Source organism: Centroberyx gerrardi, chromosome 21, assembly GCF_048128805.1.
Source record: "Centroberyx gerrardi isolate f3 chromosome 21, fCenGer3.hap1.cur.20231027, whole genome shotgun sequence".
Classification (NCBI taxonomy): Eukaryota; Metazoa; Chordata; class Actinopteri; order Beryciformes; family Berycidae; genus Centroberyx; species Centroberyx gerrardi.
The window spans coordinates 10,323,034-10,339,708 of NC_136017.1; the positions used below are offsets into that span (position 1 = coordinate 10,323,034).

The 16,675-nt window shown below is 43.7% G+C and overlaps 1 protein-coding gene across 8 annotated transcripts in view; it reads left to right on the forward strand.

Moving 5' to 3' along the window:
- Window positions 1-359: 359 nt before the first annotated feature.
- LOC139914277 (sodium channel protein type 2 subunit alpha) overlaps window positions 360-16,675 on the forward strand; it is a 31,362-nt gene continuing 15,046 nt past the window's right edge. Inside the window, exons 1-14 of one of the 8 annotated variants that reach the window (XM_078291061.1) lie at window positions 360-626; window positions 2,528-2,646; window positions 5,358-5,447; window positions 6,554-6,682; window positions 7,286-7,377; window positions 8,760-8,948; window positions 9,033-9,071; window positions 10,158-10,221; window positions 11,090-11,231; window positions 11,751-11,957; window positions 13,901-14,179; window positions 14,676-15,017; window positions 15,977-16,109; window positions 16,360-16,598. In XM_078291061.1, coding sequence (XP_078147187.1) covers window positions 360-626; window positions 2,528-2,646; window positions 5,358-5,447; window positions 6,554-6,682; window positions 7,286-7,377; window positions 8,760-8,948; window positions 9,033-9,071; window positions 10,158-10,221; window positions 11,090-11,231; window positions 11,751-11,957; window positions 13,901-14,179; window positions 14,676-15,017; window positions 15,977-16,109; window positions 16,360-16,598 — 2,331 coding nt within the window. Of the gene's footprint in view, window positions 627-2,527; window positions 2,647-5,357; window positions 5,448-6,553; window positions 6,683-7,285; window positions 7,378-7,647; window positions 7,740-8,759; window positions 9,072-10,157; window positions 10,222-11,089; window positions 11,232-11,750; window positions 11,964-13,831; window positions 14,180-14,675; window positions 15,018-15,976; window positions 16,110-16,359; window positions 16,599-16,675 lie in introns of all 8 variants that reach the window. The other 7 variants (XM_078291062.1, XM_071902548.2, XM_071902551.2 and 4 more) reach the window with 7 other exon arrangements.

The window sequence follows — 16,675 nt, forward strand, 5'->3', positions numbered from 1 at the left end:
GGCTTAAGCTGCTCATCATATCCACATTACTATTACTGATTACTAAGGATCATTACTATAATTTAAAAAATGTTCTTGTGTGTACATATCTTATGAAAGCACTAATACTCATCCCCAAAATATCGCCACATTATCGATATCGAGGTATTCGGTCTAAAATATTGTGATATTTGATTTTGTCAGTATCGCCCAGCCCTACTAAGAACCCTCTTATTTACAGCGCAGCCTGGAGCGTATTTGAGTTACAGAGGTGAACGTAGTAAACTACTCCTGACCCATTTTCTCCTCGTCCCCATGCCGCTGCAGCTCCCTGCCCCAGCTGAGCCCCTCGCTGCCCTCTGAAGGAGCAGGATGACAAGATGGCACAGCTGCTTGTACCGCCCGGACCTGACAGCTTCCGCCCCTTCGTCCCCGAGTCGCTGGCCGCCATCGAGAGGCGCATCGCCGAGGAGGAGGCCCGGAGACCGCGGGCGGAGCGCCGCAGCGACAGCGACGACGAGAATGGGCCCAAGCCCAACAGCGACCTGGAGGCGGGGAAGTCCCTGCCCTTCATCTACGGGGACACCCCTCCCAACCTGGTGTCCACCCCTCTGGAGGACCTGGACACCTTCTACAGCAATCAGAAGGTCTGCTTCAAAATTATTCTGTTTCTCTCTAGCTGAAAGTGCATTTTATCAAAGCATGTTTTGTTAAAAGGGTAAAAATTTAAATGGAAAGCTCCATATGGATGCATACCTTGGCTTTAAAGACCTGTCTTTTAAGATTTAAATTACTGCTCTGGCTTTAAAGCCCCAGTGTGTATTGTTAGTTACATTATATTGAGTTTGCTTTCAATCATGGTAGATATGATGTGTGGACCCCAGGAAGAATAGCGACTGTTTGTGCAGCAGCTAATGGGGATCCCATCCAATAAACCAATAAACCTGTTTGCCCCTGAAAGGTTGCAGCTAACTCTGCCTGTGCTTTCAACAAACTATTTTAAGAAAATGCAAGGACAAATGTTGAAAGTTCTTCCCATAATAAGAAAAATGTCTGCTGAAGAAAAATAACAACTGGATAAATAAATCCAAAAGTCAAGATATTCTATTAAAGGATGCGTTGTGACTGATTTTACAACTCATTATTCTGTGACCTTGGTTGCCTTTATCTATTTGATAGACTTAATTGTTTTGGATATTGTGAGTACCTCTGGTGCCAGTTATCTCCTTTTTTCTGCTTGGAAACAAAAAGTGCGTCAGTGACATTTGACCACGAAGTGACTCATGCCTTTATCGACTGCATGCTTAAACACAGATCAGCCTTTCAGCTACTGTTTATTGAAATGGCTTGTTCAGTGCTGAATCAAAATTCATACAAATGGACGGAATTAAGTATTAGTATTTTTGATGGGCAAGCTGCAAAATCTATTTCAACGTGCCAAGCCAAGTCAGCGCCTTTCAAGCGTTGGCCAGCAGAGGTGCCAAGCGCTGATGTGAGTGGTTGTGCCAGTTGAACCGTGGTGCCAAAGCCGTCCTGCCCCAGGTGGACTGATCCAGCTCCATTATTATCACCGCAGCAGACGCTGTGCGGAAGCTGGACAGAGACGCCAGCTCACTCTTGTCCACTATTGTGACTAATCACACACGCACGCAAGTAGGCGTGCGTAGCAGACATCATGGCACACACATAATGTAGCACCTCTGAAATGCGCACACACACATACTGGCATTACCATCTGAGTACTTAGGCTGTCTTATGTCTTTTCCCGTGGGTGTTGCATCCGTCACATATTGTGAACAACAGCACAGGACAAAGCTTTGTGTGAAACTGTATGCTCTTTTAATTGAAAAATAGCTTTCCAAATCCTGGGTCTGTGACACTGTATAGATTGCAGATTGTGAGATTTTGAGAGTTTTGCTAAACATTTCTTGGAGGCAGAGCTGCTCTGGAGGCAGGAATAATCTCATTGGTTAAGTTAAACCTCAGTGGGCGGGGCCAAAGAACCACCGTTTTTCTGGCCAAGTAAAGCTAGAGACTTTTGAAGCCAAGTAGCGAAAAAGGCAAGGAGTAAGAGAGGAGGAAGCTAATATTATGAAGCTTAGCGCTCTTGCTACTTACTGAAAATGCAATCTAGCCATACTAAGATATCTATGTTAGCTAGTTAGCCTAGCTGACCTTCCAAGTAAAAACTAGCAATATTAGCATACAGCTATCTAGGTAAGCTAGCTAGGTTAGCTCGCCTGCTGACCTTCCAACATCACAAATGCCTTGGTTATGGATGAAAGAAAAAAATAATTAATTGCCATTTATAATTTTTATTTATATTTTGATTCTTCTTTGCCATTCACGTTTGCCAGTTAGCTAGGCTCTGCTCTGAAAAGATTGTTTCTGCCTCCAGCAGCTGCCTCAAAGAAATGTTCGTATAACTAAAACTCTAAATAGCATAGATTTCATTGCTTTGCATATATATTGATATAACTTTCTCATACTCCCATGTATTGCATAGATTTTATATATTTATCTATATCCCTTTCTCTCTCTCTTTCAGACCTTCATAGTATTGAATCGCGGGAAGGCAATCTTCCGTTTCAACGCCACTCCTGCCTTGTACATCTTAAGCCCCTTCAACCCTCTAAGGAGGATATCTATTAGAGTTTTGGTACACTCATATCCTTTCACAGTTCGCTACGCCCTCAGCTTGGTTTGGATTAGTGTGTCAGACAAAAGTGGGATTTGAATATGTTTATGATGAAGACTAAATGCCATGATTGGTTTTGATGTCTTGTGACAAGATACATCAGTTTTTACTCTTAGAATATAGCCGCAAGCGGCGATTGAGGGGTCCAAGCACAATTTGATAAGACAGACAGATAGACAAAACATTACAGAAGGTAGAAAGACACACACAAAAACTGACATGTTGTGAAGATCAAACAGGCAGTCTAACACTGGCTTTTGTGTCGGCCCGTGACTTATGTCAAGTTCATCATTTCATTGCAACCACATTGTTGAAGTTATTCACAATGGCCAAACTTTATATTAGAACACATACCGCTTGTTCTTGACAACTAATGACTTCAGAAAGGACAAGCCTGGATTTGAACCCACAACTTTCCACACAAGAGGCAGACACTTTACCTTCTGAGCTACACTCCTGTTACAGGGTTACTGAGGAGAAAATAACTAAAGGGAGAAGTATTGTGATACTGCAGCCTATGATTGACAGCGCTAATCACTTTATAAAACATTGTAGTACTCTCCACTAACGAATAAAACAATACTAAATCACATGGGCCAGAAAGCCGCTGCTTCACTGCTCTCTATGGGTTGAAAGGTCTGGCCACACCCCAATCAGTGATGCCAATCAGGTATTTTGCCATTGACAGATGATGTCAAACACCTGCTTTGAGTTTTCTACACTCTGTAATTTAGTGTTGATTTACTTTTCATGAAACTTCAAAAAGGTCACAGTTTATCAGGGACTTGAACTCACAACCTTATGGTCCAAAGACCTGAGCTTTACCACTCTGCCGTGTGCCACAGTGGGGAAAATTGAGTAGTGGGTGGAGTTTGCAGCCCACCTGCCAATTTTTGGTGTTTCTAGGTCTTACGGTTTTTGCTGCACAAACACTTTTAGCAGAGAAAAATAATAATAAAAATAAATTTTCACAGGGTCACAATAGGCAACCTTCGACTTAATATGACCTCAATAAGCACTTGAAAACATACCACATGCATGAATTGCTACATTGTTGGCAAGTAGGACTTTGCCACCTGGGGATTCAAACTCTGGAGCTTTATATCCCCAGAGAAGGTGACTTACTACCTGCACCACTGGAGAAACATGGCTTTCACACACCTTCTCACAAGTTGAGGCAATGACATCACGTGCCGAACTGGGGTATTTTTGTCTATTTAAACTTAAAACGCTTACATCAGTCAAAATGTTAGTGATAAAATTCTGAAAAAAATCATACATCATTCTGCTGGTTTTGGGTGTATTGTCAAATATTTTGGTGAAGTTTGATCAAATATTTGGCGAAATAGAAAATGATGTGCATACAGTACTAATTACAGTAAGATATTGAATATCACTGTGGACTCACAGTTTGACCGATCTGAACACCATTTGACACACTTGATATCTACCATCTAGAGAATGTCTGTGCCAATTTTGGTAGCATATGAATGAAGACTTGTGGAGATATAGATGTTAATTGATTTTGCATATTTTGAAAAATATAGAGTGACGGACTTCTGAATTGACCATAGGTTGCAGTGAGGCAAACTTTTGTCACAATTCAGTGGATGTGCTGAAAAAATGTCAGCTCTGTAGGACGTACAGGTGATTTATTTAGATTTTTTGAATTTTGGAATGTGAAATGTCTAGAAATTTAGATTTGTTGTAATAAGCCACGCCCACTTTAATCAATCATTACCAAATTTTATGCACTGACTGAGTCATGACCCTAGACCGTGCGAACCGAATTTCGTAAGAATCCATGTAGCCGATTACGAGATATAAACTTTTTGCATTTATAGCGCCCACCAGTGATGGAACTCCAAATGCTTTTGGGGGTGTGTTCATGCAACACTTCTCAAAATGCGTTTCAAATTTTGGCTTAATTCGATGAATGGTTAATGAGTTATGGGCAATTTAGTCTTATGGCGTTTTTCGTTGACCTATCAATAACCTTTATGCAAATTTGAAAGAGGACGGTCCCAAGATTCTGCACACACAAGTTTCGTGTGAAACGGATGAACGGCCTAGGAGGAGTAGCGAAAAAAGAGTTTCGGACAAAATTCAAAATGGCGGAAAATCGGACGGAAATGGGCGAAAGATGCGGAATGACCCAAGGAATTTTGATTCTACGACCTACTGTTCAGAAGTTATAGGCCAAAACGTAAAGTTGCTTGTTATAGCACCACCATCTGGTCAACATGGGTGAATGGCCTTGCCTGAGTAGTGGGGGGCCATAGGAACCCACCTGCCAAATGTGGTAGCTCTGGGACTTACAGTTTCTGAGCTGCACATACTTTTAGCGGTTCCACCTTCGGTGCTTGGACCCCTGATTATGGATGGAGGAAACATCCACTGGTGATCAGACCAATGTTTCCTCATACTGTATTTTGTAGCAATGGTGATTGGGGAGATTTTGGTTTAGATTCTACATAACTGTGCAAAATGTAAACATTAGGATAAAATAGCAGAAAATAATGCTAGATATTTAATGAGAAATTATATATTTTTTGTTTTCTTTAGCAGTTGTTGTTGTTGTCTTACTGCCATGGTCCCCCACTGCTAAATGAGATATAGGGAAAACACTGGAAAACACAAATTTTCTATTATCTTCCTTGACCTTGTGCTTTGTGTCTACGATGTTCAGCATGTTGATCATGTTCACCATCCTGACCAACTGTGCTTTCATGACCCTCAGTAATCCCCCTGAATGGGCCAAGAATGTAGAGTAAGTCCCCGGCTTGTCAACTGTCCATTTTGTCTTGTCTCTCTCTGTTTTGATTATGTTTGGATTGATTTGCAGGTAAGTAGGGCTTTCCTTTGTTTTTAATTTGATTTGAGAATCTACACTGACTAATGGTAATAACATTTTCTTGACTAATCAAATAACCTCTTTATAAACAAACTGGAAAACTGCCAAGCAAGCATTTGCCAGACGACGGCATGCAGGAGGCGGCCAAGTTCAACATCAACCCAAACAAGCACAACATTTTCACAATATTATATTATAGCATGGTAGAAATTCATGTTAAAACAGCTTTCGAAACTGTTTTGATCTGATACCAGAAAGATATTTATCTTACAATGCAGGTAGCAGCCATGGATGACTATGGATGCCGTCTCAAATTTCATTTTGGCACTAGATTTACACAGGTTTTCAACATCGGCGCCATAACTCCAATTTTGGTGATTTTCATATTTTAACTTGAATTGAAGGATTACCTGCTCCTCAATGGGCTGAGGAAATTCTGTGACCTTTGGGATTATGAAAACTTAAAAACCCATTGGATAAATTGAAAAATGCATGGTCATCAAGCTGAGAGCAAGGTTGTTTTTCTTAGTTCCTGAAAAGTTGACATATTGCAGATGCAAGGTTTTCACCCGACAACAATGATCCAATGTCAGAATGTTTGCTGGGTGTTTCCCCATATTATTGCCCCCCTGCAAATACATACAGTCATGCAAACAGACCTACAGATCTAGAGTCTATCAAAAAAGACCCATACACATATGAGTATGCTCTAATAACAGAGCTGCACTTTTCAGGAGATAACTCAATGTGAGATGGTTGAAAAAAATATACGTAAAAATAATTAATCAGCTAAAATGTTGACTAAAACCCCAACAGCAAAACATGTAAGGTATGTAATAAAACATCCAAGGCTATACACAGTAGATCTTGTGTTTGCTCTCATAGCCCTCTGTCACCTTGTCTCTCATAATAATAGGTGTCTATGAGCAGTGGAGCAGCAGAGCGGCTAGGTGTTAAAACCATTTCTCTGTCTCTGTCTCTCTCGCTCTCCTTCTCTCTCTCTCTGTCTCTCTGTCTACCAGGTACACATTCACAGGGATTTACACCTTCGAGTCCCTTATAAAGATCCTGGCCAGGGGCTTCTGTGTGGGGAAGTTCACGTTCCTCCGGGACCCATGGAACTGGCTGGATTTCAGTGTTATCCTCATGGCGTAAGTATTGTGACAACCAGCGTTAGGATCAGCTTAACACGATCTGGCGTAGATTAAGAGGCCAACTGCTTTTAATGCTAATCAGCCCACTAGCCTATTAAGTCCCGTTAAATGGGAGAGGAAAAATAGAGAGAATGGGGAAGCGTATGATAATCCGGAGATTTCACAGCTTTCTCAGTCCCTCGCTCTATTTTCTAAGGCATAGCCAGAAATCTCAACTCTACTGCCATAATCCCTTATAATGGATGTGAGCCCCAAAGCATGGAATATTTTGGCCCACATTTTCTGTCCCACGCCTGACTGGCTTTAGCTACTTGGCTTGTGACTCCACAAAAGAGAGCCTTCAGCATTAGGTTACACAGTACATCTTAGCGGTTTTTTTTTTATGATCGTAGTATTTGCAGATGCTTCTGTGTAGAATAATTGAGTTATTCCCTTGTCAGATGATGTAATAAGACTATAATCTTGTTTTGTCACATTGTTTGTCTGAAAGGTTCCCATAATTGATGATACTTTTGGGAGCAGTACTTTATTTTTTCGGGTGTTTGCAATGGGTTTATGCTTGTGCCATGCTGTGTAGTAACTGTGCATTTGATCCTGCAGGTATATAACAGAGTTTGTAAACCTAGGCAATGTTTCAGCTCTGCGCACGTTCAGAGTATTGCGAGCTTTGAAAACTATCTCAGTCATACCAGGTAAGGCTGCCCGCGCCTGCTGCCAGCACTCCTGCCATTTGTCCTCCGTGTGTGACCGTTTGTCGTTCCCTCCCCTCCCTGTCCCCCGTCCCCCCCTCCCCACCCCTTTTGTCTTGTCATGGTGTGCGTGCGTGGGTGTGCGTGCGTGATTCGTGTGTGTGTGTGTGTGTGTGTGTGTGTGTGTGTGCCCCCCACCCCACCCCCTCCACCCTTTCCGAAATGCCCCCCCTCCTCCCCCCTCCTCCTCCTCCCCCCTCCCTTCCCTTACAGATATGTCACAGAGTTTGTGGACCTGGGCAATGTCTCAGCACTGCGAACCTTCAGGGTTCTGCGAGCCCTGAAAACTATATCAGTCATCCCAGGTGAGAGAGCCATCAAGGCCCACAGGGTCAAAAGAGCTAATGAAATGCTAACGGCTAACAGCTGGCGTTTCGCTAACATCCGAGCACCCCCCCCTCCCCCCCCCCCCCCCCCCCCCTCTTCTCAGCTCATCTCACTGTAGCTAAAGCCTGACGACGCCCGTCGCTATCCCTCATGCTGCCTTAGTCCCAAGGCCAGTAAAAGCTGGAATCTGGCTCCAATCTGCACAGATTGACAGGATTCTTAGCTTTTAGATACATTCGTTAAGACCGAATTCTCTTTGGATGAAATCTATTCTTGCCTTGGGATTTGTTTCTCCTTTTTGCATGAGACATTGCAAAAGCCGATTTTCTGTTGGCAAGCACTTGTGTGTGTAGGGTTCCTCCTTACCTTGTTTTCCTGTGCATGTCTTGTTCAATGTGTGTTTTGGGGAAATTGTGACATGTTGAGTGGTGGTTGGGTAATGGCATTACAAACACTAACACACTTCATGACACAAACTAACAAAAAGCCCATTTGTAGAACATCCAGTCATTGGCTCTGTGTAAAAAGAGGGTCCTATGTAATCCTACAGTAAACAATACAGATTTTTGCTGCTGCAGCTATATTTGGACCCTATTTAAACTGTAACTGTTTCAATGACATTTTAATCAGGAGACAACACAACAGTAAAACAGTAATGACTGTAATGGCATTATTCCTGTTGAAATTCTATAAACATACAGAAAAAAACCCACTTCATTAAGATCAGTTTGCCAGAGGCCAATACCATAGCACTATAACAATGGGCAAGAGCAACATAACTTTCTCTGGTGGTTTATCCATAGCGGTGATCTGTGTCAGCCTGGTTCCTGTATGACGGTTCATACAGGAACCTCCAGTGCAGATCTCTTTGGCTGCTTGCTACTGTAGCTCTCATTAGCAGCTTCTTCTCCATACAAGCTTGTGGACCTCATTAGCAGTCAGTAATCAGTCTGCGATGTCTCTCTCCACCCCCCTTCCCTTCCCTATGTCCTGTTTAGGCCTGAAGACCATCGTCGGCGCACTGATCCAGTCGGTGAAGAAGCTGTCGGACGTGATGATCCTCACCGTCTTCTGCCTCAGCGTCTTCGCCCTCATCGGCCTGCAGCTCTTCATGGGCAACCTGAGGCAGAAGTGCGTGCGGATGCCGGTGGCCAGCAACGCCACCAACAGCAGCATCGCCACCAACAGCAGCAACTTCACCATCGACGACATGCTGCTGCTCAACACCACCCTGCTGGACATCAACACCACCTTCGCGCAGAATGACACAGACAGCTACTTCAACTGGACGGAGTACATCAGCGATGACCGTAAGCCCGAGTGAAGCGGCGCGAAAGCAAAGCCCGCCCGGCGCTGTTATGTCCACCGGGCTCCCAAGGGGTTAACCAGGGTCAAGTTAGCATCCGCCCCAGACGGCCTGAGTCATATACTGGGTACTTCATATGCAGAGATGGGCGAGGGTGGTGGTGGTGGTGGGGCGGGGGGGGGTCGGCACGCCGGCCCGCTGCCGTGATAGGGAGTGACAGCAATGGCTAGGAGCAGGGGCTGCGCTCTCTAACAAGGGCTGGTGGGAGAATGCGGCAAATGTGGCGGATAATCGCCACAACAATAAATCCTTCACTTTCACCCCCCCCCCGCTACCCTTCATCATTCTCCCATACCCCATCTGTGTGGCATGAGCAGCCTAAAGTGCTAGGGGATGGTGAGTCACTGACCGCCAGTGGGATATCGAGGAGACGTGCACCAGCTACATGACAAACCGATGTCAGGGAGAGAGGGAGAGAGAGAAAGAGAGAGAGAGAGGCAGAGTCAGAACAAATTAAAATGGCATCGGTATTGTAAAGCCTGGCCTCTTAATGGCAGCCGTGGCTATGAAAAATATGATCGTAGCTCGCTTGCGATTTTGCGACAGTTAGTGCTACACTGCGCATCTTAAAGTAACACAAGCTCATGTCATGCAAAAAAAAACACACCGGACTATAAATGAGAAAAAGGATGACTCATGTTTCATGGGTGTCTGTGAGCAGTGGAGCAGTAGAGTGGCTGGGTGTTAAAACAAAAAACAAATCACCATCTCTCTCTCTCTCTCTCTCTCTCTCTCTCTCTCTCTGCTTCTACTCTCGCCCTGAGCCACTGCACAATGTTACACTATACCCCATCCTCTAACTTGTTGGCAAACACTGCAATATCTGCTTTGCATAATGCAATGTTCCTGCCATATTCTGATGCAACAACTGCAAATTGTTAAAAAAAAAAGATATATATATAAAGAGAAACCCACGGGCTACAAATTGCCCTCGTCTCCCAATACCCCCATTGCTCTTTTCTGTTCCTCCTGTCCCCCCATTTCTCCCCTCTGGGTTTGAATGACCGTTCCTCTGTCTCCTCTCCTCTAGGTAATTACTATTACCTTCCTAACCGCAGGGATGCTCTGCTCTGTGGGAACGGCAGTGGCGCTGGGTAAGTCTTGACATGTTTTATTTATATGGCCAATTAGATGCCCCACAAAGCCGAGCATACACAATTACTGTCTACACTCGCCCACCGCACTGAGGCATCGCAGGAATTCAAACTGCTGGTTAACTATCGGGCATCATGGGCATGTTATGTCATGTCATGTGTTTTGGCAAATTTTGAGGTTTTTTTTTTCCCTTTATTGCTTTTTTCGCTCAGTGGAACTGATTGATTAAGGCTTAATTAAGGCATTTATCCAAGCTGAACTTAACTGAAGTTCATTTAATCATTCAGTCCAGTAGTCGCTAAAACTACAGTCTGACCAGGCATAATCAATTCCACCGTATTGGTCACAGTCAATTTACCTGTACACAGTTTAAGGTGCTCTGTGTAGAATATTAATAATAATTTAAACATCAGTATGTCATTGTGAAATTAACTGATACCATGGTATAATTACTGTAAACAAATAATTGAGATGATTGGCAGCCTCTATCTCTTGTTAGTGCTAGTGTTTCTCAAAATTAAGACTGCATTTCCCATAAACCCTGTTCCTTCCTGGTGCAAAGAGGATGTTGCTATTTGCTCCATTTGTGGTGGAAGAACAGCGGCCCCATTCCTGTTTTGTGCCATAAAGCAATCCAGCACATTTCCCATGAAATCTGACCTGTCGCACAATGTAAAATGCAGTGTAGAGGCTGGTAGAGGCTGCCAATCTTTTTGGTGATGGTCTTGTTTATTTACGTAATTATACTTAATTTCTCAAATCAAAGTGGTAATGATTTATTGATGTGAAAATGCTACACATGGGAAAAGTGTGGGAAAAGTCCATGTTATTATTGTATCTGTTTAATTAAACCTTTGTATTCTTCAGGTGGTGTCCGGAGGGCTTTAGCTGTATCAAAGCGGGCCGTAACCCAGACTACGGCTACACCAGCTTTGACACCTTCAGCTGGGCCTTCCTCTCCCTGTTCAGACTCATGACCCAGGACTTCTGGGAAAACCTCTACCAGCAGGTGAGAAAACACTACAGGATTCATGGGACTAATTTATCGTAATGATACAGTACAGAATTTCTTTTGACCATCAAAATTTTGGGTATATTCATATTTGTCCTTGAAAGGTTTGTCATGGAGATGGAATTTTGTTAGCATGTCATATCTCAAAATATAGATCTGTTAGAAATCCTGTAATCCTGTAACAAATCCTCAGATCATCAATAGGGGAAAAAATCCTTTAACATCCAATATTTACCACTCTATTCTTGGAACCAGCATTATATAGGAGTTTTTTGATTGTCTGCTGCAGTAGTCTGCAGTGTATTGCTGCTACTTTACAATTGGTTCATGACATTTTCTAGGTCAACAAACAAATGGAATGACACAAATGTACAGTAAATCTTCAGGTGCCTTTAGGTTTATCTTACCTGTAGACATAACAAAATGGCATCCATCTTTGTTCCTGGGTTTCCTGTATTACTGGCTCATCCACGACCGTTCTCTCCTCTTCTCTCTGGTCTCTCTTGGGTCCGTCAGACATTGCGCGCGGCGGGGAAGCCCTACATGATCTTCTTCGTGCTGGTGATCTTCCTGGGCTCCTTCTACCTGGTCAATCTGATCCTGGCTGTGGTGGCCATGGCCTACGACGAGCAGAACCAGGCCACCATCGAGGAGGCGCAGCAGAAGGAGGAGGAGTTCCAGGCCATGCTGGAGCAGCTCAAGAGACAGCAAGAGGAGGCACAGGTAGGGGCATCAATATCTATCTATCTATCTATCTATTGCAATTTATTTAATTTATTCCATTTATTTATGGTAGTTATATGTAGTAATCACAATTAATTTGACAATGATTTATTGATGTATAAAAATGCTACAGCTAGCCCCTCTAACAAGATAATGTTGGCGAACTGCAAAGCTCTTCTATGCCAGGGAAATTTTAAGATCTTGCTTCCCATTGATTTATTTCAATGGCTTTTTAATTTTCTCATTCTGACCATCCTCTCTTCATAAACGATGCAAAACAGTAGGAGTAATATGATTTACATGAATAGAGGACTAGATGAATCATGAAATCTCATTTCGACCTGTTAAAACCATTTTCATCAGACAGAAAGACAGGAAATGGGCTGGGAGAAGCTCTTCGTATGAAACTGGGGAGACTCTGTTGATGCTTAGGCTTGGCATGGCCAGCTGCCAAAAGCAGTGTTGCCCTGAGCAACTGAGGGATGCACTGTCCTGGATGACTGACAACCCCCCCTCCCTTCCCTCAGGAGTCAGGAGTCCTTGGTAGACCTAGAGACAGAGGCAGAGGCATATGGAGAACATGGAGAGGGGAGGAGGGTGGCGGGAGCACACTGGATTATGGGAATTTACTTACTGTTGGTTTGGCTGTTGGTTCGGTGATCTGTGAGGTGTGGATCAATTTTATAGAAGGCTCATTAGACAGCAGGATTTTTCCTTTCAGTTTACCTGTGCCATAGTGTTTTAACACTATGGCACAGGAATACGACTTGGGGTATGTCACTTATCCTTTCCACCTCATCCTCATTAGGGGCAGGTCAAGATACCTTTTCCAAGGTACTTTCCATTGTCTTCCATATGCTGCCCTGCTTTATATTTCCTCTCAGATCACCTACCTTACCCTGTACATTAGTTTACCCCTGACTCTATCCTTAAATGACTATTCTGCCATGCTCAACATAACGCTCTCTTATTAGGCTTGTGCACAACTCCAGGTTATTGTTGTTGATTGTTCTCTAGTTGCGATGACAGAATAATGATGATTTGGTGTTTGGTTACTTTCATAAGTCTTCTGTCTATTATAGGCATTGTTAGGCTTGTGCACATTCCCTCCATTAAAACATACTGTCCATTAAAACATACTGTAGAGTCCCACTCAAAGATTGAAGAGAGAAAGCCTAAAAAATACAAATTAACTGCCAAATGTGGAAGCTAATAATGAAGGTCTTTGAATAATTAATTATTGGGACACATCTGTATCTCTCATACCTTTTGCATTTCTGTTTAACCTTAATCTCTTTCCTCCAAGGCACAAGACTTCACCCTCTCAAATCCCCCGGCCTAGCTTTCCAATAGCAGCAGATGAAGATAATACAACCAATTCCTATGGAAACGAGGCTAATACCATGTTTGAAACAGTGCATCTGTTTCTGCACTCAGTAGAAAGTGATATTGGTTTCCTTGAGGGATGATGCAGACTCTCTCTCTCTCTCTCTCTCTCTCTCTCTCTCTCACCAACATCAACATACAAGGCTGAGACGGGGGAAATGCTGCATTTTGTGTGCAGTGATTTGATGAATGTTGCTTGGCTTGTCACAAAATATGTTCTTTCTAATAGAGATCCAATCTTAAAGATTGTGTGTCACCATACTATATATAAAACAAAAAGCCATTGGGCCGTTACCTAACTCACTATTTGAATCATTTTTTTCTTTTTCCTCAAGGAGGATTTTTACAAATGCAAACATTTTCAGACACATTTCGGTTTCAGTTTGTATGAAAACATTCTGGCCTCCATTTTTAGAAGTTGTCTGAGGCTGATTTGGCTCTTCATGCTACTGCTGCTCTCGGCTGCCAGGCTCTCTCCTCCGCTCTAGTCCGCGAGAGCCTCCGAGACGGGCTCTGGTCGCCATGACAACTGTGTTTGTGCTCCCATTGGCTGGCAGGTTGCCGCGGCAGCAGCCACAGAGAGCGGAGAGTACAGCGGGAGAGGGGGCCCCACCTCCGAGTCCTCCTCAGGGACGTCTAAGCTCAGCTCCAAAAGTGCCAAAGAGCGACGCAACCGGAGGAAGAAGAGGAAGCAGAGGGAGGAGGAGGAGGAGAGGGGGGGCCGCGACAAGTTCCACAAGTCTGAGTCCGAGGACAGCATCAAACGGTCCAGCTTCCGCTTCTCCATCGACGCCAACCGGCTTTCCTATGAGAAGAGATGCTCCTCACCCAACCAGGTAAATGATTCACTGGCAAAGCAGCATTATCGCTACCTGAGGAATGAAGATTTACAGAATAAGGCTAGACCGATGTATCAGATATTATTACTAAATATCGGATATTGGCCATCCACTGTCGGTATGATGGAGGTTCCTACCTGACCACAGTTGCATAAAAACAGTCTGTAAAACCCCCAATGAAATTTTATTTTCTTTGCATATTTTATTTATTAATTTAATTGTTTCCCCCTACCATTATGAGTTCCCCTACCACTGAATATCAGCAACTCCAGTCTAAAAATATCGGTATGGATATCGACCTTCAAAATCCCATATCTGTCAAACCCTCATAAAGAACTTTGCAAATCATTGAGAACAGACATCATCACATTATTGATAATGTGTTCTCTGTCATCCAGGTATCCAGGGCTCTACCCCCCTCAACCCTCTAACCTCATTTTTCCCTCTCCCCTCTCTCTCTCTCTCTTTCACTCACTCTCTCTCTCTCTCTCAGTCTCTCCTCAGTATCCGGGGTTCCCTCTTCTCCCCGCGGAGGAACAGCCGCGCCAGCCTGTTCAGCTTCCGCGGCCGGGCGCGCGACGTGGGCTCGGAGAACGACTTCGCCGACGACGAGCACAGCACCTTCGAGGAGAGCGACAGCCGCCGCGGCTCGCTGTTCGTGCCACGCCGCCTCGAGCGCCGCTGCAGCGCCGTCAGCCAGACCAGCCTCGGGGCGCCGCGGATCATGCTGCCCGCCAACGGCAAGATGCACTGCGCCGTGGACTGCAACGGCGTGGTGTCGCTGGTCGGTGGAACGTCCGTACCAACCTCCCCTGTAGGTCTCCTGCTGCCTGAGGTGACTTAACGGTTTCACAGACCTCCTCCCAGTTTATACCCCTTGATTCATTCCTGTCACTTAGTTCAGGTGTCGTTGATAAATAACTGAGTCCTAGTAAGTGGTAGGAAACTTGTACATCATCAAAAAGTTTAGATGAAAATATCCATTTTTCTCCAGGTGAGATATATATGGAAGAGGATTAGGGCCACATGTGAAATTTTTATTTGAGTTCTGAAATTAATCTCAGAATTCTGACATTTTCTCAGAATTCTGAGATTCATCTCAGAACTCAAATACATTTTTCACATGTGGCACTAATCCTGTTCCGTAGATATATAATTACCTTGAATAAGAAATTTGCTTATCCTCATGGTGTGTGTGCTTCCACCTAATTTGTATACAACTGAGATCTGTGTATGCAATAATCATCCCCTAAGTGAGTAGATAAAACATCAGATCCACAGTCAGTTGAGTTGTAGATAGGGTTGGATCATTAATCACTAGTTGTGAAATGAGAACACACAGTTCAGAATAACCACATCAGGCAGAAATATCATGTGAATGGTAGTGGTCTCATTTTTGCCCCTCTTTTAATGAGTTGGGGCATTTGCCATGTGTGGGTGAATGCCTAGCTGTCACAGTAGACATGAGCTGCACTGTGGAGTCAATAGATTGAGGCAAAAAGTGGGGGATAAATTGTTTATGTATGAACATCTCTGGACCACCATTGGACAGAAAAAAAAATGTCAGGAGCAGCCAGGTGCATCGTCCTTTATTGTAACACCACATGCCATTCCTTAGGTAACCATTGAAAGTAAAAGCAATAAATGTCTCTTGTGGTGATCAGAGAAACATTTTTTGATGTCATAAATATTGATGAGGTTGCTTAAAATAGTTGCCCCATCTCTTATACCTCTTCCTTTCTGCAAAATGTCGCTTGTGTATTTTGACCCTAATACTTACGTTTTGTTTTTTAGGGGACAACTACAGATACTGAGCTGAAGAAACGGCGTTCAGGTTCCCACCAGCCATCCATGGATTATTTGGATGAACCAGGGGCCAGGCAAAGAGCCATGAGTGTGGCCAGTATCCTCACCAACACCATGGAAGGTCAGTGTCAGGCCATATGTTACCTCCAGACCTGGTACTTACAAATTATATGTGTTTGTTTTAACCTACTTGTAGCATATAAGTGGGTTCAATTCAGATAGCGTCAGATAAGGTGTCACTCAAAGCCTTCTGGCACTAGTCCTATCATTTAAAATCAGGAGAGCAGTACAAGCTGGAAGGATAGCATATCTTGCACAAATGCCACTGCATCCCATCATAATAAAATGTTGCTGAAATGTTGCTTTTCCAGAGCTGGAAGAGTCGAGACAGAAGTGCCCCCCCTGCTGGTATAAATTTGCCAACACCTATCTGATCTGGGACTGTTGTCCCACCTGGCTGAAGATCAAAGAGGTCGTCAACATGGTGGTCATGGACCCATTTGTGGATCTTGCCATCACAATCTGCATCGTCCTCAACACCCTTTTCATGGCCATGGAGCACTACCCCATGACCAAAGAGTTTGATAACGTCCTCTCAGTCGGAAACCTGGTGAGTATTGTGTGAAACACTGTGCTAAACACTCTGACTGACCATAAAAAACTAATTTTGGCTTCAATGTTTCGTCA